Source organism: Plectropomus leopardus, chromosome 23 (assembly GCF_026936395.1).
Source record: "Plectropomus leopardus strain MGB_pleo_1.0 chromosome 23, ASM2693639v1, whole genome shotgun sequence".
Taxonomy (NCBI): Eukaryota; Metazoa; Chordata; class Actinopteri; order Perciformes; family Serranidae; genus Plectropomus; species Plectropomus leopardus.
This window is the reverse complement of record NC_142198.1, coordinates 5,141,877-5,165,799: the sequence shown is the minus strand read 5'-3', so window position 1 is coordinate 5,165,799 and position 23,923 is coordinate 5,141,877. Positions and strand designations below refer to the sequence as shown.

The window sequence follows — 23,923 nt, the reverse complement described above, 5'->3', positions numbered from 1 at the left end:
GATGAGCCAGAAGCACAAACAGCTTGCAACTTGAGTGACGGCATTACAGCAGCAGGCACATCAGCAATCAGACCTCATTTCCTAGTAATTTGGTGTCGCCGGAGCTGTATTAACTCCATAGGTGGTCCCGTCTGTTTGGAAGGCTATATAAATAAATAAATAAATGTCATAGACGGATTACAGGAGATCTATAAAGTAATAATACATGCCACCCTGGTTGAGCAGATATCAGCAGTGATAGCACCTTCGTTCCTTTAGGTAGTCTCTAAAGGGCCAATTTGAGTTGCACATGTTGTGATCAGGGCCCATCTTTTAGATACTCGAGTGTAGTGCAGAGTGTTTTGCACCTGTATCAACAGTGGCTCAAGTCACACACTCAGTCAGGGTTATGGAACACAACAAGAGGTATCAAAACCTTCTCAACTCTGTATATCAATACTGTCATATTACAGTAGCAGGGGGTTTGGCTGGCTAAGAGAGGCGGATTACAGTCCTCTTTTGAAGCTCAGCTGGCAAGTGTTTGATTGAAGTGGAATCCCAAGAAGAGGGGAGTGACTGTGAAAAGGTGAGGGTTTTCCCACCATCTCTGTCGACAGCTACGTCTTCTGAGCATCGCTGTGGTCTAAATACTCTTCTGTGCCTTCACACCTTTTTCACCCTGCTGTTTATTTCCCACAACATGTCTTCCCTGCCTCCCTATGTATCTCGTTTATGACTCGATGAACAAACAAGTTGTCCAAGAAAAAGCCACAGGGGGTCTCCTGATGCATGGAGTCGCGCAGATCTCTTATCAGTCACGATGCAGTCTGTCATTATTCTCACCAGCAGCTTGGGGTTACAGAGCAAAACCGGTTGACTGAGATTAACAGTTTGTGCTTAGTGTGTCGCTGTCTTTCTCTCCCCCCTTTTATTTTAGTTTCTATCTGAATTCTTGCACATGTACGTGCAATAAACAAAGCAAAGGTTTGCTTCTTTAAGGTTGAGAGTGCCCTCAAAAAGCCGTCAAGTTGCTGGAATGCAATAACCAAATGAATGAACACAATGGAGCACTCTTTTGAAGGTGAAGTGAAAATGATATGTTGTTTAAGACTGGCTGACGTGCAAATGGGAGTAGTTTTTGCACCAAGCTGTGATGGAATAGTAGAATATGACTGAACATATGCAAATGCAGCTATAGTAGGGCTTCATAATGCGTTTTTTTTTTAGCTGATATAGATAATTACCTGCTTCTCATGGCCAATACTAGTGTTGTAGCCAAGACCATACTAACCGAGAACAAGTCAAGACCAAGACAATATATATATATATATATATATACAGCATTTAACCTAAGAATTTAAAATAAATGCTTCCGCCTATGCGCACAAAGTGACAGGGCTAACTGTAGCATCACATGGCTAGTGTTACCTAAAAGTTATTAAAGAGTAACTGAACCCCCTAACTACCTTTTATCAATTGAAAAGCAATACATATGGGTACTTAGTAGTGTTGTTGATTGATTTAGGTCTAGCTCTAGATGTTTGAGTGTAAAGAATTAAAATTCTACATATTGTGTATAAATATGCACAGTGACCTCCCTCTAAAGGTTGAAACCTAGCTATTGCAGCTGAATTCTGCTACTGGCTGATCTTGGTATCATAAACTTGCCAAGCCTCCTGTCTCCACCCCATTGCTGCCCTCTTGCCTCTACTTGGTGTGTGTGCAGGGGGCAGGGAGCTGCTACGGATTGAGAGGCAGCCCCATTGGGTGACTGAGCACATCTTCATCACCCTCCCAGCCCCGCCCATTTTTGAAACTTTTATTCACATTTCAGGGGGGAGGGACTCAAGTCAAAAGTGGGGGTTCAGTTACACTTTGACAGATTTAATGGCTGGAGTCGAGCCTTTTTGGTGCGAGTCTGTTAGAATCTTTTAAAGGCTCGGTGTTGGATGTCGGCCGCGGCTCTGTTAGCTCATGCTAACTGGACAGACACTGCCCATTTGCCAGGGGGACAGCAGCTCCAGACACGGTCCTTCAGTGCTTCATTTAACTTGTTTAATTGCAGCAGAAAGTTTGCTGATCTGGTGGTGGGGCCGGCGGTCGGGGATCAGACCCTAAGACTTCAAAGTGTTTATCTTTCTCTGAAACTGAAAGACATCCACATCGGCAATCACGTTTGGCTCTCTAGTTAGCGAACTGTGGTGCTTTTTCTTCTTTTCTGTATTTATTGGCAGCTCATAAACCAACTTTGAAGATGTACTGCCATCTACTGTATCAGAATGTGTAGATGTTGTCCTTGTGAAGTCAGTGGACATGGTCTGGCTTCCTATTATGGGCTATAATTTAATTATTAGAATATTAAATCATAATATGAAGTTCCCTATTGGTCCCCTATATATCCTTCATCCCCATTATATAGTGCAGGTGCTGTGTAAAGAGGGCTGATGTAATTTAGTATCCAAGGATCAAATAATATGTTGTCAACTCTTTGTCTTTGTCTCTTTCACTTAAACTTTAAGCAAGTTTAAATGAAAGAGGTAGTATAAGTAACAACCAGCCAATCACATGCAGCATCAACAGATCAAAACCAGTACATTAATGTAAACTTAAAGCACTCAGCCTAGTGAGAACATTGAGTTGCTGCAGCTGCCAAGATAGAAATAGAGTAAAAGTGTAAGCAAGCACAACAATAAGCACATAAAAAAAAAGCTGGAGAAGTAAGAGGAAACAATAATCAACAATAAATGCAATAAACTATAAATATTTTATGTAGGCCTTAACATAATACTGCTGACATGTAGCCTACAATATCCAGTGTAAAGTTGCATATGGGGTAAAAATGTATTGCTACCGTTTGTGTGGTTCTTTCATGATTACAAAGTGTTACAATAAAACGTGTGAGTAATATAGCACATTATCGGAGTTAAACATAAAGCCACATCTGACTGAGGCTAGAAATAGTTAAGGTAACATAGTGGAGTGTTTTTATGTGCAATAATGCATCAAAGATATTACTTACAAAGTTTTCTTCCCAAGCAGTTCCCTTGTGAAGATACTGTATATATACAGTGTATGCCCCTTATTGTCTAATACACTGTGTAATATTGTGGTTTTGGATTCTCATGGCCTTCTCTGGCCAATGTATTTGTTATCTATTTCTTTATTAGCTGAGTTTGAGCTGTGAAAAAGACAGTTCTAGATACTGTTAGCCTAGCATCTAACTTTGAACAAAGCAAAACAATTATCATTGCATTTCCTCAGAGATGAAGATGTAGCAAGACCCTGAAAAAAATGTAGGTATAATTTGAAGCTCTGCAATGACTTCAATTAATTACAATGCTGCAGGAGCAAACATTTCTCCGCAGAGGTAAGGTCTTAGTCAGCTCACAAATGGCAGGGTGCAGGAGCACATATTTATATAGAATATGCCTGACTGTGCAGCTGATAATACCCACTATCTTGGTGACTGCTGCAGTCTCCAGGGAGCTGCCTGTCTGTTAATTAACACTGAACACAAATAGTCAGGAGACCTTGAAAGAAAAAAAAATCAAGGCTAATTACATAAAGCTATGCACTGGACACTGAGAAATCTATGTATATGAAATCTAATGCCACTGACGTGAGTCCATTAGGATATTGATGCTGCATGGCCAACACAGTAAAAACAAGCCATCAGAGAATCCTTTATTGATTTGCTTTGTTGTTGCATTAGAAAAGCTGTCTAATGTACTCCAGCAGTGTGTTGTAATGCATGCATTGCAATGAGACACATGTCGATTTTCTCATCTATTATTTAAAAAAAGCCTTCACAGTGACACACAAGTGTGCAAATTATCAATTTTCGTCGATGAATGCGGTATATCGTGGTTATACTACAAGGTGACGCTGCAGTCACACATGGTCTGTGGAACCTCAACAAACAAAGCCATCAAATAAAAGTAGAGTTACTGCTTTGTAGTTGTATGCCCCCACGAACTAGCCGAGTTGTAGTTACAGTCTGTATCGATGTCTGTGAAAACATGGATGCTTCATCCTATAAGCACAGGAGATCAATACTATCAACTCAGCTTCAAGAAGAGTGTCACCAAATCAATGCATGACCAATTTTCTTCCATTCTTTTAGATAATGATGTCACAATAAAGTTGACCTTTGACCTTTTGGATATACCTTAACACTTTGACAGTTTATTCTATTAGACATTTGTGCTTTTAAAAAGAATACTTGAGTTTTGGCCAAAAACATGTTTTGGGAGGTCACAGTGACCTTGACCTTTGATCTTCGATCACCAAATTCAAATCAGTTCATTCTTAAGTCAAAGTGGATGTTTTGCCAGATTTTGAATATATTCTCTTAGGGTGTTCTTGAGATATCACATTTACAAAAATGAGATGGATGCAAGGTCCCACTGACTTTGACCTTTGACCACCAAATTCTAATCTAAGTAATCTGAGTTTTGGCCAAAAACATGTTTTGGGAGGTCACAGTGACCTTGACCTTTGATCTTCAATCACCAAATTCAAATCAGTTCATTCTTAAGTCAAAGTGGATGTTTTGCCAGATTTTAAAAATATTCTCTTAGGGTGTTCTTGAGATATCACATTTACAAAAATGAGACGGATGCAAGGTCCCACTGACTTTGACCTTTGACCACCAAATTCTAATCTAATCTATCGTTGAATGAAAGTGGACTTTTGTGCCAAATAAAAAAAAATTAAAAATGCTCCAGTTGTTTTTGAAATGTTGCTTTCACAAGAATGAAACAGATGAGATCACAGTGACCTTGACCTTCGTCTACCAAAATCGAATCAGTTTATCAGTCCAACCGGATGTTTGTGCCAAATTAAAAGAGATTCCCTGAAGGTGTTCTTGAGATATTTTATTCACGAGAATGAGACAGCTGCAGTGTCAGTGTGACTTTAACCTGTGACCCCCAAAATGTAATCAGTTCATTCTTGAGTCCAAGTGGAAATTTGTGCCAAATTTGAGGAAATTTCCCCAAGAGATTCTTGAGATGTTGGGTTCACGAGAATGGGATGGACAGACAGACAACCTGAAAACATAACACCTCCAGCTACACTTATGGCAAGCTCAGAGGGCATAAAAATACTGTTATAGAGCTTAAGGGTTAACGTCACAGAGTCTGTTATCCTTTTGTTTAGGGCCTACTGTTTCTCCTACAGCCAAGGCATAATGGGGATGGATAGCAAGTGACATGTGACAGGGATGTGAGAGCCAGACCTTTCGCTCACTTTTTCACTTGTAGACTGACAGCAGGCGTAGGGAGCAAGCTTTAATTGCATGTGACGACTGATCACGCTGGCAGGGACCTTCAAGTCAGTAAAGACTCACCTGAGAAAAGGGCGAGAAATGTGGTGGGCTGGAAACATCAGATTGACAACCTCGCTGGAAGCCTTTCGCTTGACTGCACACAGCCCACCAACATCCTACACTACAACCCCGTTGCATCATACAAGTCAAAACAAATGTGTTTTGAGTGTGCTTAACACTCATCTGCTCCTTTGAGTCAAGCAACTTAACCTCAGACTTTAATCCATTAATGCTTGCTTTTTGCTTCTGCAAGGGGAAGCAATCTGCATAAAAGTATTCATACGGTGTGAAAAAAAGGGGGAATTAGGGGATTAGGGATTTAAGGAAGTCTCTCATCTGGAGCAGTTGTTATGAGGTTTTTTTTTTCTTTAATGCAACGAAGACCAGGTTATGAAAAAGACTGGATCAGAATCTGTTATTTGGAATGTAGATTAATATGGTTTTCCTCCCTTCTCAAAAAGCAAAAGTACAAAAGTAGATAGCATGGCAAGTGAGACTGAGATAAGCGTGCAGCGCAACATCCTTTGATCAAAGTATGAGGACTTGAGGAATATGAGGCATCCGTGCCTAAATAGTGGATTTTTGCTTTGCTGTCTGTTTGGGGTAGCTGGGAATCCATCAACGGGAGAATGGAGGCCCAGGAGCATGTGTCCTTTGAACTTGGGATTGTTCAGACAGCAAAACGCTATGACTACACAGTCGAGAGTAGAAAAAAGAGGGTGATGGGTAAAAGGGTAGGCAAAAAAAGGAAATAATTAAAAAGGGGAAGAGAAAAATTAAGTAAAACCTTGATTCCAAAACAGTTGTACGCTTTGTAGAAGTAAAAACAAATTATCATGATGCTATCACCTGTTACCAATTAACCGGTGTACTTTGCAAGCATCTAATTCTTAATGTGCAGGGTTTCCCACATATTCATGATGACAACATCTGCCACCGCATTATGATTTTTTTTTTTTTGGGGGGGGAGCTGGACTGTTCATTAGGAGCGCCATTGAAATATGATGCAACACACTATCAGAGTGTAGAGCATTCTCCGGCCACAGATAGAGCAGCAGAATGTCAGGCACAATGAAAATGGAACTTAACAATTAATTACCCAGAGTCTAAAAGTTTGCTTTCTCTCGCCTCTGCAGCAGCTGCTCCACTCATACATAAATCTAATCTGAAATTTGCTGATCCGCCCCTACCCACCAAACATAGCTTCTTAACCGATGAGAAACACTGATGTGTATATCTACAAAAAGAAATCATTTTTATCACTTTGAAGATTAAACACTGTGTCTTTGTACTGTATTCGATTCTACTGTCAATTTTATCTTCTACAAAACTAAAGTTGTTTCAGTTTTTCCACTAAGGGGTTTGGTCATCTCTTCACAACTTTTATTTAGTAGTAGTAGCAGTTTACATAACATGCAAAAATGTCTTACACCCCATATTGTTGTTGGGTAGGCTTTCTTGGAAAGCTTGCTTTCCTTTTTTATTTTTAAATTTGTGGTTTGTGATTTAACACATTCTCAGTATCATGTTACAGATTTTAATTTACTGTATACATTGAGAAGTGCCATCTAATTCCAAAGTATTGGATGTTTTATTAGTAATTTTCTCTACTTGAACAATTTTCCACATTTTTTGTGTTGTCAGTCCTGAACTATTATTATGTAAATAATTCAGTTGGTATGTTACACTTATTTATACCCATTCATTTACTATGCACTGGCTAATCCCCTTTGGATATGTACACTATAATCAAGTCTGTTATTACTTTTATCACCGCTGTGACTCGAGGGGGAAATTGCACCACTGAAACTTCTAACAACACACATAAGTTAAATATTTGCGCAGTCTTCCCATATGCGCCCATAACCAACCAACTCAAACTGAAACTGAGGGAATTGCTTATTGGGTAACTAGAGGGAGGGAGGGAAAGAGAGCCAGAATGATAGAAAGATAACGACAGCTACTTTACAAACACCAAGTCCCAACAGCACACAGCAGCAGAGCTGTAACTCAGCAGCTTTGATAAACACCAACAAAATCTGAGCGATCAGATCCAGTGGAGACTTGAAGCGTGGAGGGCTTCATTAGACTTTATCAGCGGAGTTGGCTGGTGAAGGCAAAAAGACATGGCTTGGATTCTGTCAGCCTCTGTCGTCACAGCCAGACATATCGCTGATAAGGTTATCTGTGGAACCTCTTCAGGCAGCCGAATGGGGTACAGCCCCCTCATTAGCACTATACTTATTTATGTATACAGGACAAGTTAATTGGGAGTTCAATTATCAGGCAGTGAGACGCCCCCCTCCCCAAACGCACACTCACTCCACCTCCTCCCTCTGTGGTTGCCAGTGGGAAGATAGCACAATTATCACCATGATGTATGACTCTCCTTGGTGTCCTCTGCTCTTTGCCCCAGCCCCATTCTATCACGCTCCCATCCCAACTGTTACCACTAAAAGTCAATGTCCCGCCTCACTCAACTCACATTCGGGGATATTTAAAGAACTGTGTATCCTAACATCCATGAGGCATTAACATTAGTTAATGCCTCATGGATTGAGACCATTCCTACATTCCGCCTTTGTGCCATCAGGGTAGATTTGCTGGAAAATCTGCTGGAATGCTTTATTGCCCACAGGAATTTTTCAACACAGAGAGAAAGAAGCACTATTCTTTCAGTACAAACGCGGCTAAAACTCAGAGGATTGCAAGCAACAGCAGAGGATGGAATGAGGGGGAAAAGCTGATAGAAAAATAACTACAGTTTCATCATCTTCTGTCAAGGTAAGAGACCTTTTGACTTATTTGGAACAGGAAGTATCAGGATTCAAGGGAAATTACTCATGCTCAACACACAACAGTTTGGCTTATTTACAGGAACAATTACATATTCAAAGTTGAAAAGTATTCACAGTTTGGTTATCTATGGTTCTTTTTAAATACATATCTATATAAAAGGTCCAGTGTGTAGGATTTATGGGGACATATTACATACAATATAATAATTGTTCTGTTTTCTTTACCTTAGAATGAGTCGTTTATATCTACAAAGGGAGTGGGTTCTTGTCATAGACTTAAATAATATCTAGACAGTGGAGGAAAAATGGCGCCTATTCATTCCTGAGGAGTTGCTTGCCTGGCAGCCGAAAAATCTAGCTTCCTGGTTTACTTCCGCAGTATGCGGCCCACTGACTATGAGCAGGAGTGTTCCTCCTGCTGGCCCCGCCCACAAGTTCCCGCTCACCTCATGGACTGTGAATTGTGACAATGTTGGGTTTTTTTTTTCAAATCGCTTTTCTTTTTTGGTAACATTTTACAAATATAAAACCTCCAAAGCTCAAAAATCCATAATAGAAAGAGTCATAATTGACCATGTTTGCCATTTGAGGTGTCCTGTTAATAGTTTTACAGATGATTTCGCTTACATACCACCAGAGACCACTAGGGAAAATTTGCTGCTAGGGAAAGAAACCTCTGCGGATAATTAGTCTCCCGCTAAAAAACAACAATAAATGACCACTGAAAGAATTCTTGTAGGAATTCACACTTGGCACATGGGAGAAGTGTCAGCTGGAATCTGTAATCCTCGCCACTAGATGTCACTAAATCCTACACACTGTTTCTTTAAAAAAACAGCTCCATGTGTCATAAGGTCATTTGGTAAAATATGTATTCATTATATCAGTTTAAAGTTGGAGTACAAAATGTCCAAAATTTGTGGGTGTGAAATGTTTTTCTTGTCTGTTTTAGAAAAGAAAAGATTTTCACATTTGAGCTCACCTTTCTGAATCTGAATGTAAGTTCATATAAAAAACATTCCTCAAGCGTTAGCTAAAAATGATGTAGAGCCACAGCATATAAAATGTCAAGTTCATCGGTGTTGCGGTGTTAAGAGGGGTGTTGAGCCCTTATCGTTCATGAATTACAACAGCTGATAAACCCAGATTACTCTGGTCTGTCGAGGAAAACAGCATCTGTTTATGACAGGCTGCGCTGAAACATCTCCACAAGCTATAAAAGGACAGTGTGTGTTTGAAGCTGACGTGTTGACTCCCTGAACGCAGCTCTGTTCCTCTCTCTCTCGCTTTTTCACTCTGCAGCTACAGGCTCGCCTCAGGTCAGGGCTTCTTTCTTTTAGGGGGAAGGGGGGCTGCCTTCCAGACATGCAGGGTCCAGGCTGGTTAACTGCAGGGCCCCTCGGGGACCTGGGTTTCTGCTTTATTCTAACATATATAATAAAAAGTGATGATGAAAGTGAATTGGAGAATAGTGAGCCATAATGAGCTAAGCAGCTGTTTTTGAACACTTTTCTGTATGGCGCTGCCAAGTGGAAAAGGGCTGCTGCATCAACCTTTTTTCCTCATAAATGGTGATGTAGTGTTTAAATCACTGCCAGAGAACAGCCAGCAAATGTGGATGGATAACATCCAATTTTATGTGACACTGCCAGATATCAGTTCCTGTCAAAAGCTAAAAAAGAGAACTAAATTCACGCCTATGCTTTAAAACTGATTAGGTGAGGGAAGACTACTTTTCAAATGTAAAGCACAGCTGACTATTTCTTATCTGACAGAGGTGAAATCAATAAAACCTGTGTAACTATAAAAAATGAATTTTTACACCTACAGCTATGACAACAAACTTCCCAACGTACAGATAATTGTATATTATACATTTCAGTTATCAGCAAATAATATGCAGTGTCTACACAGAGCAACAGCAGTAACTTCAGTCCTCCATCAGTGTCAGACAGGATGTACTCACACAGGTGTGTAGAGCGTGAGTCAAACCTAGCTGGACTAGACAGCTGATTTATTATAAGAAACAACAACAAAAAACTCAAAGGTGCGTGACACGAATGGGTGGGAAAACATAGCTGAAAGGCCTCCAATGAATACATGCATTTACACTTCAATTACAAAATAAGGTTTTGCTGACCTCTTGCTGCTGTGCTGTAAAGGTGTGGCATCACTGTTGGTGTGGTGGCAGGTATGACAGAGCATTTTTTGGACCACACCCAACCACAACAATCAGTGAAAGGTGTGGTCAGAGGTCAAGGTGGTTAAAAAGAAGAGAATGTGCAGCGTCATTTCAAGTTACAGAATGGGGTACAATACATATGCAATGAAATCTGATCTGGCGTTGCAAATGCTTTCTATATGCAAACTTTCTATATTTTATCGACCCCTATCCAAACGAGTGTACCCAAAAGTTCTAACAGACCAGCACACCTGACATTGTGCCTGTATTTCTAGCACCGTCTGCTGTAACCGTCAACATCGGAGCTTCAGTTACATTGCTAATGTGTCATACCCTATAGTAGACTTAGGCAGTACGTAATATTTCATACCTTCCTCCTTAAAATTACTGTATATGGTGGTATAAGTGTGCAAGCGCTAATCTGATGCAAACTCGGCATAAACAAAATAAAACTCACCCAAATCATCCGAGTTACTCTTGCTAGTAAGTCCACTGTTCCAACAATCACCAGCTCAGGTTCGGTCAAAATAAGCCCTTAATTCACCAAGTTAGTTGTGCTCTCTTTCTGCTGTTGCAGGCCGCTGGCTTTTTACAGTCCTGTAACTTATCCCTACACTAGATGTCACAGTGTCATAGACTTCAGCCACCTGTTTCAGCAGTAGAGATTGTAAACTGAGCTGTGGTAGTGTGTTTTATGCACTACATACGGCTGGTCTCAGGTTCAGGTTGTTTTTTTCTCCATTGCATCTGGTAATTGCCAACTTGTTAAACTAAATGTGTTATATTTCTACTTTTTTGTCATGTTTAACTTTGTTTTTTAAAGGTATCTGCATATTGTGAACATAACAGAGCACCATAGGAATAAAAATATTAATTTCGCATAATGATAAGCAATATTTATCTGTATTCCGTATTTACACAAGCGTAATAAATGGTCAGAGGCAAGTGTAGATGTTGTTAGTGCCAACGGTAAGATCACAGCTACTGACATATTGATGAATGCCAGAGTACAAGTACATTTCCATCTGTGAACACTTGATGCAAATTCATTCTGCTCATGTTCAATGAATGAGACCCGATGAGTTAAATAGAAAGGGGAGCACCTGCATTTATGATGCCAATGAAAAATATACCTTCAGGATTCTAAATACTCCTGAATACTGTAATACTGTAATACCAAGCCTACCCTATAGCACCCAAGACTTTTCAACACTGTGTTAAGTGACTATCTAATTAAATATATCACAATAGCACTGATGTTGCCAGCAGATTTCCTCTTAAAATCAATGTGAAAGTAATTAAATTCACTAACCGGTACATTGGCAAATTGATACAGTGAAATAGTTAGAGATCAATAAAGTCAATATATGCTGATTTTAGTTTGAGTTTTATTCTTACATCCAGTTGCCAAGAAAAAAGTGTCTCATTAGGAAAACATTTATTTAATATTTCTCAAGCTAAATTATTTTTTTGTTTTAATTTCATTGTAAGGCAGTGGCTGTGCATGTACCATTTCTACCAGCTTTAGTCTGTCAAGTCAGCTCTATGTGGCAATTAAAGGTCCGTTAAAAAGAATAAAAACAACATAATGAATAGCTTTAAAGACAGGTGCAGAATTCAGCCTTGTGGCAACCTGAAAGACTATTCACAGTTTGTTAAGTAAATGAATATATTAATATCACAGCAGTCATTTTCACAAATTCATTTAACCTCTAATTACCCTGACTTGAGAGCTCATAACTACATCGCCCCGTGCTGCCATTTGGGGTTCAACAGAGAACAAAGCCAAGGTCAGCATCAATTATAAAAACAATGGCCCACAGAGGCACATCGCGGCTTTAATTACAAGCCCTAATGGAAAAAGGTCTTCCCAAAACTACTTCAAAATGCAAGTCAAAGGGAACAGAATGTATGATTATAGCAAGAAAGCTGCACCTACACACATCCAGCACATAAATATTTCAAGTGGTTTTCTCGGGAAGTAGTCAGTGTAATATTTGTGAGGTAAAATGTGAATTTTGTGTGATATCAAAGGTCAGTTTAAAATAATCATCAGGCCGACTTTGTGATGTTCACCTTTAACCTCCATCTTTTCTGAACAACCTCCTCCTCCACCTGAACAATATTCATGTAAATGAGTCAAAAAGAATAGACGTGGATGAAGGGTGCTAACAGCTGAGTGAGATCACTGGTATTCAAATGAACGCAACAGGAGATACAGACTCTACAAAGGGAGCAGCGGGATGAAAAAAAAAAAAAAAACTATGCTTGAGGGAGATGAGATGGCACAACCTCCTTAAATTACAAAACCTCAGCTGTCATATTCAATGTTCAGATTCTACTGATTCCACTTTGGGCTGACATTCACCATTACAAAGCATTTCAAAAAGTCTGGAAGACAATATTTTTGTTGTAAATTAGACCTTTGTGGCTGATAGCTTCAATTTCAATCATGTGTCCAAACTGCACTGCAGAACTGTCAGAATGTGGCTGTTGAATGTGCATCTTTAGAGAAGGTTTATGCAAGAATTAGGTGGTTAAGATAACATTGCTAAAAGTTTGGCTCTTTCCAGTCAGACTTGAAAGCAACTTCTTTGTGTCAAACTCCATTCTCTCTTGGTATGCTCTAATGTGTACATCAAAGGCTGCCACTTCCAAAGGCTTGTATTCGAGAGCATACAGCAGCTATCAGTAAAGAAGGGCGATCATTACACTCTCACTGTCTTGTCCAACTTACTGCTAATGATGTTGATGTTGTACTTGACATGTTATATTTCCTAAGTTGTCATTAAAGACGAGACCTTATTCCCACTTCTTTAATCAAACCTTAAGTGTTGTACAGCATAGCCAACACCAGTCAACCATTTTCAACCATCTCTGAGAAAAAAATGACAGATTCTTAGATCAATACACAGTGGTTTGTAGCACCCAATAATGTAACCACTTCCTAAAAATGTACTAACGTCTGAAAATGTACTGAAATCTGCACAGAACTTGATTGAATATGTAATAAAACCCAATAATGTAATGTACTGACCAATAATGTAATAAAATGTCCTAACTGATATTGACATGTTTACTGTATACCTTCATACATTATTGGGAATTTATTTTAGACAGTGCACAGTGATGTAAACTTTACCTTATCCAAAAATACTATAAATAATGAATGGTGTAAAAAGTACCAAGACACTTCAACTGTTTGATCAGGCCCATCTTTAAACCTAGAAAATCCATGATTCATTTTCCATTGATAGTGATATTAGTTTATTATATCTTTGCCTAATAATGGAATAGCACTTGCCATCTGTTGGAAATTTCAAATTCTACCTAAAGCCTTGGGTGTACACATCCCAAACATAAAATCAGTGACGAATGTTAGTGTCATGTCAGCATACTGAAAACACTAACAGTACTATGATGTTTGTATGCCTCCATATTTTACATTTCTGAGGAAAAAAAAGCAAGGTATTATTTCATTATTGGTACTGCTGCCACACATATGATCTAATTCTGCAGGAAATGCTGCTGGCTTTTGTACTGGGAAAGGTTAGGGTCAATCATCATTCACTACTGGGAAAAATGATCGGCAGTGATGGAAATTTGACACAGGGTGAACAGTTCTTATAGACACTTAGCTGGCACAATGCAGTTGCCAACTGAACTGCCAAAAATTCTGTTCATTTTTTTAGTCGGTACAAAGTTTACCATAAAAAAAGACTAAATAGGTATGAGATATAAGAAAGTAAACCATGGTCAAATTTTCTTTGGCCTCCGTGCTACTTTCTACTGTTGACTGACCTGCTTTCTAGGCCTTCAATGGCATTGAAGGTGACACACATACAAAAAAAAAGAAGAAAAACACATACTCGCCTACTACTGGTCTCTCAGTAATGGGTAAGGGATTTTGGCTTTCAGCCTTTGCTGTCATCTGATTAGTGATAAAACACAATGGTATAAAAAAGTGTGCATTTTTGTCAGTATGCGATCATGACAAAATGATAGCTTTAATCTAGAAACATATTACATCTTAACCCACAACAGGATATTACACGTCTCACACTATCTTACATATTAACATTAACCTATTTCTCTCTTAAAAGCCATTTCCTGGGCTGTGTTTGAAGGACAGGTATCGTTGACTGCAGTTTATGTATAATTATCCAGTATCCATGAAACACAACTGCTTTATTTATTTATTTATTTTCCTATAAAAGCCCATTAGCTATTGTTTTGGTGATTCACATCCCATTGCATCTTTTACACCCACATGTGAACAAGCCGTCTTTGTTCTTTTCACATAAACAGTTTCTCTGCTAATGAGCTGCTCCTCTGAGTGGCAGCCATACAGGATGCATGTTGAGGATTAAATTGATGGATCAATTTTGGGTGAATATTGTAACAGTATTCAGTACTTACTATTACTTTATCCCTAAATTCAGCAGAAGTATTAGAATTTTTTCTAGTACTTGCTCCCTGGTTCCTAAACCTCATTCTATGATATTGTATTATTACATTTCTTTAATGTTTAGGATTTCTGCCTTTGTGTGTGTTCTGTAGCATATCAGGGTTTGGAGAACATGTCGTTTTAAGGCCAATTCAACCAAACAGGGCATAAATACCTTCTCTCTTACCGCTGCTGGTATCTGCACATGCAGCTTGTTCAGGTTTCATTTGTCTAGGTTCTTAGATGCCTCTGAGATTTCTGCTTCCACCCCAAAATAATGGAGTTAAACATAATTTAAATTGATTTAATGCACACAATAGTAGGACAGAAGTAAACATTATTAGCAAAATGGCAGATTATATTGTTTACCTGCAAATCTTTGTTGTTTTATTAAAGATATTTGTTTTTACCCAAAAAACAAGAACAGATCAACTATTAATTAAACCAGTGCGTGCTCTTTTGTTTTTGGACAATTTCTCCATTGTTTTCTTTTTTTCTCTTTCCAACCTGAAGAATATGACACACCTGCTGATGTTGTCACAGTTCACACTTCAGGTAAAAAAAAACAACAGTTTTTTCTTTGGTTCCAGCTGAAAACGGACTTTTCTGGGTCTGATCAAATTTGTTTTTTGCCCAAATGCTGTATGATTCAAAATTAGGCGCAGGAACCATTATGAACCAGTTCCATGTTGGTAAAAAAAAGGCCTGTAAGAATGCATCTGGATGAAAACGCAGAGTTCAAACAGGAGGCGGAAGCGCCCTGAAGCCGTAAAGCCACCCACGGAGCTCCAAACTGAAACCATCACCGCTACACTGATAGCTCTGGAGTCCGTTCTATTTTATTCTTTAATAATTCCTGTGATTGTGTTTTTACAGAGACTTAGCTCTACATGTGATTAGAAAGAGCAGAGAAGCAGAATTGCTTGTTGCAGCTTGTTAAAAGTGACATTTTTGTTAATACAGAAATAATAGAATGCCAAAAAATAGTACCACTGGGTACTGGTACACAATTCCAGGTACTGGTATCACTTCAAATGTGAACAGTACCCAACCTAGTAGTTTTGGTGGTCTAGGATTTTCAAGTATATTTTCCTGGTTGTAAATCTATGTGAAGACCAGCATCAGCTAAATGCCTACATGATCAAGCAGCACATCATGGATCATCTGGAACAAGACACATGAATTTATTACAAGTGCCACATCTCATCATTAAAAATGTACCCATGAAATGATGTGCTCTTCCTCTGCAGAGTGAGCAGGCAGCAAGCCTTTAAAAATAAGCTTTCCTTTGACACGGCCCCTTCACCACAGAGCTAACACAGCGAGACATGGATTTGTTAGTACAGACATCTAAAGTGTCTTAAAACCAACTAAAAAAGAGAGAGACCTTTACATTCCCACCCACGTGTTAGATAAAAGGAATAAATACACCGCTGCACTGGCAGTCAGCCATAATGACCCAATTAACGGTCCTCAAACCAAAGAACATCTCTGAAAATAAATTAACACAGAGCAAATTAATATCTTCATGCTGTCTTTCTCGCTCTTGCTCTCCTCTCCATTTCTCGCCGCTGATCGGCCGTTGCTCTCTCTCCTCGATTTCCTCTTGTTCCGTCTCTCTGCTCCTTACCTCTATCTCCATTCTCTCCCTCTATCTCACCCCCTCTCTCTCCATTTCAAAAGGACAAATGTTTCCTGCAGTCACTGTAGCACTGCATTGGTATTCTGCTCTCAATTTAGCCAAGAGCCAGGCAGCAGTATCTGCTTCCAGCAACCACACAGCAATCTGACACAGAGCACACAGAGAGAGGGACAGAAAAGCTCCAAGAATTAAAGGAAGTGAGAAATATGAGAGAGAGACGGCGAGAGAGAGAGAGAGAGAGAGAGAGACAGACAGACTTATATGGCTGTCCAGCAGTGGCACCATTTGCTGTGCAATAGGGCCTTTAAACAGCAGTGCAAGAAAAAGAAGCTTTCACAAACACGAAACAATGCAGCATCTCGAAACTTGACTTTCTACATCAAAACAACTTAAAAGCTTTGATCAAAATCAAGGCTGCATGCGGATTTTATTATTATTACTTCAGATCTATCAAAAACAATACTCACTAAAAAAATAGAAAAATAAACAAAATATTTTGTTTTGGGTTGATTTCCTTTTCAGCGCTCTCAAAGCTTATCTGTGGGTGCCACAAAAATGCAAGACTTCAAACAATTGACACATAACTTCTGGCAAAGTAGTTATCTGCCTTTTGAAGATCCAGTAATTACAAGTCATTTCATCACACGCGACAAGGTAGGAGCGACTCAGTCTATTGATTATTATGGATTATGCGATGCAATATTAATAGTACATGTAACGGTGGGGAAAAATGTGGAGATAATGGCAGATGAAGGGCTTCTCCCCTTTATTACAAATGATCAAGACAGAGTAAGCAATTTCTGATGGATGCATAGGGAATGAAAGAATTCACGAGCACAGTGTGAAGATGCAGACAGTTTGAGAGAAAAGAGAGGAGGGAGATAAGTGCAGGGGGGAGGAGAGGCGGGAGTAGGAAGTGCTGACAGCGGGTAAAGGTGAAAGAGAGATAAGTGGAGTAAGGGAGTGAGCTCGGGAGAGACAGAGCGGGGGAGGTGGGTGAAGAGAGATGGAAAGCCCAGATAGCCTTGAGAAGAGGAGGTAGGAGGCGGGTGAAGGAAATGCTGCGGGACGGAGAGAAACAGAGAGATGGATGAACGTAAAGCAGAGGGAGAAAAGCACAGATATGGAAATGGGATGTGTCAGTGAAGGAGGGAGCCAGAGGTGTAAAACAGAACAGAGTTTGACATTAGTTGACAGCACAGGAGCACATCCCAAGAGCAAACGGAGGCAAAAGCAGGGTGTACGCCCGAGACAATGGGCTTGGAAAGAAAAGACAGAGAAAGGATGAAAAAAGAAGAAAGGAGAAAAAACACAGTAAAAACAGCAGGACAGAGTTGAAAAGCAGACCTACAGTGTGTGATTTTGCATTTGAAATATTCAGTTTTAGATATTCAGCACCTTTGATGTTAAGAATTGTTTTAGAAAAAAAACCCCGAAAACTCCCAGCCACATTCAAAGTAGCACCTGTGCCATGTCTAAATCTCTTGTATGAGTCACATAACGCCTGAAAAAGTGTTTTTTTTTTTTCCTTCAACAACTCAATCTTTCAAGCAATGAAACTTTTTAAAAACAATTTTGACAATAGACTGAAAATAGCAATATGCTTGCCTTTTCAGAAAGCACTTCATGCTCCCTACTCTTTGCCCTCGCTGGGTCAACAACTCAACTATTACAACCTGCTAGAATACAAAGATCCAAGTGCCTCACACCAAAGAAGAGTCACTTGTGACTTCACTGCAGGAGATGTAGAAAGGTCAAGCAGAGACTATTTTAGTGTAATTTACACATATCAGAACTGTTCAACTGGCAACCTCTCATACCACTGACCCCTTAGGGGACTGAATTGTAACAACATGATCACAAAACCTGAGACCCAAACCAAGGTAAAGACCCTGACACACCAAGACAGACAATCAGTCACATTGTTGGCCCCGGCCGGCCCTTGTTGGCTTTTTTTTTTATTCAGCATGTTGAATCGGCATCGGTGACAGTGGAGCCTGTCGATGAATAAAATCACTCTGATTGGCAGTTCAGCTTAGCGCACAAGAAGAGAAACAGTAAAGAAAGAACTAAAGATAAAAGGGAGTGAGGTCAAAACAAACTTCTTATATAAGATAGGCTTGTTTTTCTTTAGTCATTGAGCTTTTTTTTTTTTTAGCAGAAATGTTTCCTGACCGTTTTTGTTGTTGTTCTAGTCTGGTAGACCCTCCTGATAATATGAACTTAACATTGTGTTTCTCTCTCTCTGTATCAGTCGGGACTCTCTGCCACCCCAGACACTTTCAGTGGGCGGGAGTACTCGATTTGACGGACGTCATGTTTAACACACTAGCATCAGCCTCTGGCGTGACATATAACATACGTGTCAGCAGCACTTTCTGAACAATAAGAAAGGCATAAAATGTCAAATACAACCATTTACCATCTCTGTTTTATGGCGGCTGATATTGTCCTCTGCTCTGATGGTAAGGAGCTCTTGAATCTCATTGTTTTTTCAGTTTGCAGACATTTTCGCTGTGCTTCATCTTTGAATTAGCTGCTTTGCGCACAGCAGCTTTTTAAATCCCCAAGGATGGGATGCACGCATATGCACATCGTCAAAATGTCACACGCGTGCCACCCATGTTCATGTCTTTCCAGCTTTGCGTTTTACACAGACCTCATTTCAGGACTGTTACTACCACTTGTCCAGGTTCAGAGGCACGACCACTCCGTCCCTCCTTTCTGTGATCAAACGTTATATACAGAACAGCGAGCTGGAATAACAGCGTGATATTCCCACCTTGAACAGGCAGCCTAAGCATGACTAAATACACTGTCATTTACACAGTAACTGTATAAAAAATATATTGTATTTATATTTACCATTTGTATGTGATCCTCGTCAACAACAATCAGTGGCGAGACAACAAGAAACATCGAATTTGTACCAGAGAACATCTTCATCAACAACAAAGCCAGATGACAAAACAAGCTTTTGCCAAATTCACTAAGAAAAATGGTGAAAAAGTATTTTCCTCTGAGGAACTAGGGAAGTGCATCCTCTTGTCCTTGTTTAATTGTTATCAACTGTTTTTCTGAATTAACTTCACTTATTGCTGTGTTTATGAACGTTAGAGTTAGTGCTTGTTGCTGCAGAAGCCACCATTACTGTTCTGCAAGCAGCGGTCTATATGCTACATATTCACCTACAACGCAGTTCCTGATTGGTTGCCTATGTTTGCAGCTACAGAGAGGCTCCATGACTTGGCCGGCTGTATTTTGTGCTTTGGAAAGTGTTTGGGGCAGCAGAGAGTCCAGACTGATACATAGAGTTAAACTGAACATTGAGCTTATTAAATTGTGTCGTTAATGTGCTTAATGGCTAACCAAAGTCATGTCGGCCTCCTGGTTTCCCTTTTAGAATGATGATTACAGACGACTGCTGGTACAGTATCTCCTCTCACACAGGCGCATCATGTACACACTAGTCAGCAGTCGGCTGCAGTCATCACAGTGTGTTCAAGTGCAACTCTCTGGCTGAGAAACAGGCAACTTGGGTTGACGCAACAGCCGGCTTTCGTCGTCACTAGTTTTTGATATTTGTTCAGCATGTCTCGGCCTTTAAACCTTACTAGAACACAAAGATCCTATTGCCTAACACCAGTGAAATGAGTCACTTGTGACTTCACTCCAAGAGACCTAAAAAAGGTCAAGAAAGACTATTCCCCTTAGGAGACTGATTTGCTACAAAGTGACCACAAAACCCAAAAAGCAAGAGTCAAATCTCCAACATCTCATGACATACCACAGACTTGAAGTAACCAAGCAAATCTGCAATGTTAGCTTTAATTTGTCAAGACAAGACAATGCAATGAACCCACAGGAGAGCAGGTAGAGTATAATGGTTCCTTACCTTCCTTGCAGTACTTCCCCTTGAAGCGGGTGTGGGTGCAATCACAGTGAACTTCTCCATACTGAATAGAGCAAAACCCTCCATTGAAGCACGGGTTCTGTTTGGTGCAGAGGTACTCCAGGTCGCTCTGAATGCCCTGACTGTTTAACAAAGTAGGAGGCATCTCGCCGACCTTCAGGTTGGAGATCAAACCCTGGAACGGTGGCTCGTACTTCACCGTGCTGGACGTCAGCGCAGAGAGGCGTACATCCGGAGGGATCCCGCCCACAAACAGGTCACTGACCACCGCCATCTCCTTCCTCTTGGATTTGACCTCGGCCACTTTTGTCTCGCCGTCCACCATCAGGAGTGTCTCACGGAAGTTGCGGGTGAGTAGAACCATGTGCCAGCGGTCGTCATTCACCCGCGTCTCCATGTGCAAAGTGGCCGGCTCGGCGCAGTGGATGGCGAAGCGCAGCTGGAGGCGCCCCCCGGCGATCAGGAGCTCCAGGAAGTCGCAGTTGCCGCCATCGTCCAGGTAGAGTACCAAGGCTTTGCTGATGTTGGTCTTGAGGCTGAAGCTCAGCTCGCCCACTGATCCAGCTTCCCAGCGTCCGTAACGTGCCCACTGGCCAGGCGCCCCACCGAATTCCAGCATCTTCACGGTGGTGAACAGGCTGAAGAGGGTCAAAGGCCACAGGGGCCAACACAGGAATCTTAACCCCCTTGTCATGCTCAAAGTTCCCAAGTTTCCCCTTTTCTATTTGATGCCTTATCGGTCAAATACACCCCAGAGGTAAGGCCGAGCTTCGCTGTGGCTACAGATTTCAAATGTAAACAACCAGTATTATATATCACTGAACTGGGATATTAAGCTCACTGGGTAAAGTAATCCTCACAGGGGCCCTACTCCAATTTTCCTGGCGAATCAGCAGTTTTTTCCTCTTCTCTCTGATGCTCTAATTCTTGTCCTTATCCTGACTCTCTCCTTCGTCTCTCCATCAGTTGGTGCCTCTGGGACTTGGAGGAAAGGAATGAGGAATAGCGGGAGAGAGTAAAAGAGGGGGGGGTATGATAATTTCAACACAGCCGTTTTCTTCAAAAGCCTCTTGGTCTATCCTGGACCCGAAAATAGAATCTTCCGTCTCTAGAATCCAGATCTCAGTGCAATTTCCAGGAAATTTGAGCTGCCGCCAAAAGCTTGGGGGAAAAGAGTTATCCGATTGTGATCTTTCTTTAAGGGGAGTGCACGTACAAGAAAATGAGCATAAGAGTGAGGGAGCCGGGGAGTAGACGGGTATCAGAGTCTGCCGGTGTCTGCTGGAGCATAGGAAGCGTTCATGGTGTTAGCGTAAACCCATTCTTCACGTGCAATTTAGGGATTATAAAGCTTCAAACAGGTATGGGTCCCATCGTTTTGGTGGCAGCTGGGGCTCTGGAAGAAACATAAAAAAAACAAAGCAAATATAAGTAACATACAAAACATACCACACAAAATTCGGATGGATAGTTAACCCACATCAGCATCAGGTTTCTTGTGCTTCTTGAGATGCCTTTTACAAGAATTTAAACCTTTGAAACAACTCCTCTCAAACATGGGAAAAATCAACAACTTGACACAAAATGTCCTGCAGTTGCAAAAAAAATTAAACACTGACAAAAAAATGACCTAAAAAAATAGAGAGAATCATTAGAAATTTTCAAATCACTACAAAAAATGCCAAGAAAACAATATCAATCAATTGAATTATCAGATATTTTTATTTACATTTATATTTTTTATTTTTTCCAGTTTCTGTTCTTTTACTTTTATTTTTGTTGTTTGTTTTTTTTGTTTTGCTAATTTAAATAATTTCCGTGTATCTTTTTCTTTTAATTTCTTGTTAACTGTTAAAAAAAGGGCTCATTGCCTTTCCATGTTTTATAAAAAAAATCAAGCCAATTTGCTCAGGTTTCAAAGGGTTAAGTTATTCAGCAATTATTCATTTTTACATGCTATTTAATCTGGTATCTTTCATCTTTGCGCGTAGTTTGCTTTTGCCTGCAGTTTTAGACACCATGTACTTTATATAAAAATCCCTCTTCAGTTGAAAGCTGACACTTCAAAAAAAAAAACATTTGTCTAGAGCCAAGCGATAAATATGCTTTTCTGAGTTCTGCATAGCTTCATACTTCCCAGAGGGCCCTAAGTAATATGAATTATTACTTATTATTTCTTCTGCTCAGTCTCAGTCACACCAATAGATATGTCAAGCAACATACTAAACCTCGATATAATGGTTTCATATGCGGTGAAGATAGCCGTCATCCATATGCACTTTTTTGGCCGATCAGCAAAAGACTATCTATGATAAATTGCACTCTTACACTGTGGCACGCATACACACTACCAACATGCATATGCAAACACACACATCATTAAATCAAATGCGATTCAGAGTGGAGTGCTGCAGAGTCAATAGCTGTCTGAACAGCCAGTCTTGACCCTGGGGCTCGGCCTAATCCCCAGCCATTATTTCTTGAGTGAGATCTAATTTCCATCACAAACAGTCTACAATTAAAGCTAGGCTCACCCCTGCTCATGCTCCCTTGTGCTATCCTGCCTGGCTTCAAAGTGACAACAGCGATGACGCCAGCATGCGAGCGGGGAGGGGGAGGTAGGGAGAAATACAGACAGAGATGGGGAAAGAAAGGCTGCATAATCATGATCTCAGAGGGGCGAGGCTTAGCGGCGATGGAAAAAGATGAGGGAGGACAGAGGGGACAGACAGAGCTGTGAGACACAGAGGAGGGAGGAAGACAAGTAATATCAGGGCTATTTTTCTCCAGGTGATATTCATATTGGCAAGCGAGAGAAAGTAATGCTGCCTTCAGATGGAACTTGGGAGGTCAAATTTCCAACATGGGAAGCACAGTACACATTGCGCTCGGCATTCAAGTGTTTCAGGTTGGAAGTAAATCTGCTTAGGAAACTGACAGCAGAGACAGTTGGTGCATCATTCCAAAAATACAAAAATAAAAAAAGCATCCACTCTCTGATGATACATCTGCAGTATGTCTGTGTAATCTGCCACTTGCCGCTGTACTATGTCCTATTGCACTAATAAAAAATATGCCTATTTAGAGTTAAATTTTTACAAAATGTCAGTGTCAGCATATGCCACAGCTGCTGAACTCTGCACAGGGCCGTAAATATAGAAAATACTGGAGGCGCAGATGCACTGTGTAATGTGTTGAGCTACCCTTTTAAGTGACTTAAATATCCACTTTGGAAATAAGCTTGCATTAAAAAAATGTCTATATATGCCATCAGAACAGCAAAGTCATCTCAATTATGGTTTTCTTTTTTAAAAAATGTTTTTATTATATTTTTTGTCAGATTTTCATTGGTGATCGCTGGGTAATGTGCTTTGAATTGGTTCATTGTCAAGTCAAAATTCAAAATTGTGGCTTATATTGTAATAGCAGTATAATCAATAATAATCACAACATCTTTTTTTGGGGGGAGTATAGCTCTATTTGTAATCCTACCATGTCCAAATATAGTTTGTGTTCTCATTTTGGTGGATATCAGCACGTTGATGTTACTGTGGCTCATTAAACAGAGTGCAAAATGACAATATGGACACTACTTTTTGCCGTTTCCCTGCTAGCAACCTTCGTACATTTCAG

The 23,923-nt window shown here is 40.2% G+C and overlaps 1 protein-coding gene across 3 annotated transcripts in view; it reads right to left on the bottom strand.

Annotated features, from left to right (window-relative positions):
- The window catches only part of nrxn2b (neurexin 2b), an 883,386-nt gene that overhangs the window by 732,431 nt on the left and 127,032 nt on the right, over positions 1-23,923 (bottom strand). For all 3 annotated transcript variants that reach the window (XM_088073122.1, XM_088073124.1, XM_088073123.1), the window contains one exon: positions 20,273-21,686. In XM_088073122.1, the coding sequence (XP_087929248.1) occupies positions 20,273-20,984 (712 nt within the window). In that variant the 5' untranslated portion in view covers positions 20,985-21,686. The remainder of the gene's footprint in view (positions 1-20,272; positions 21,687-23,923) is intronic.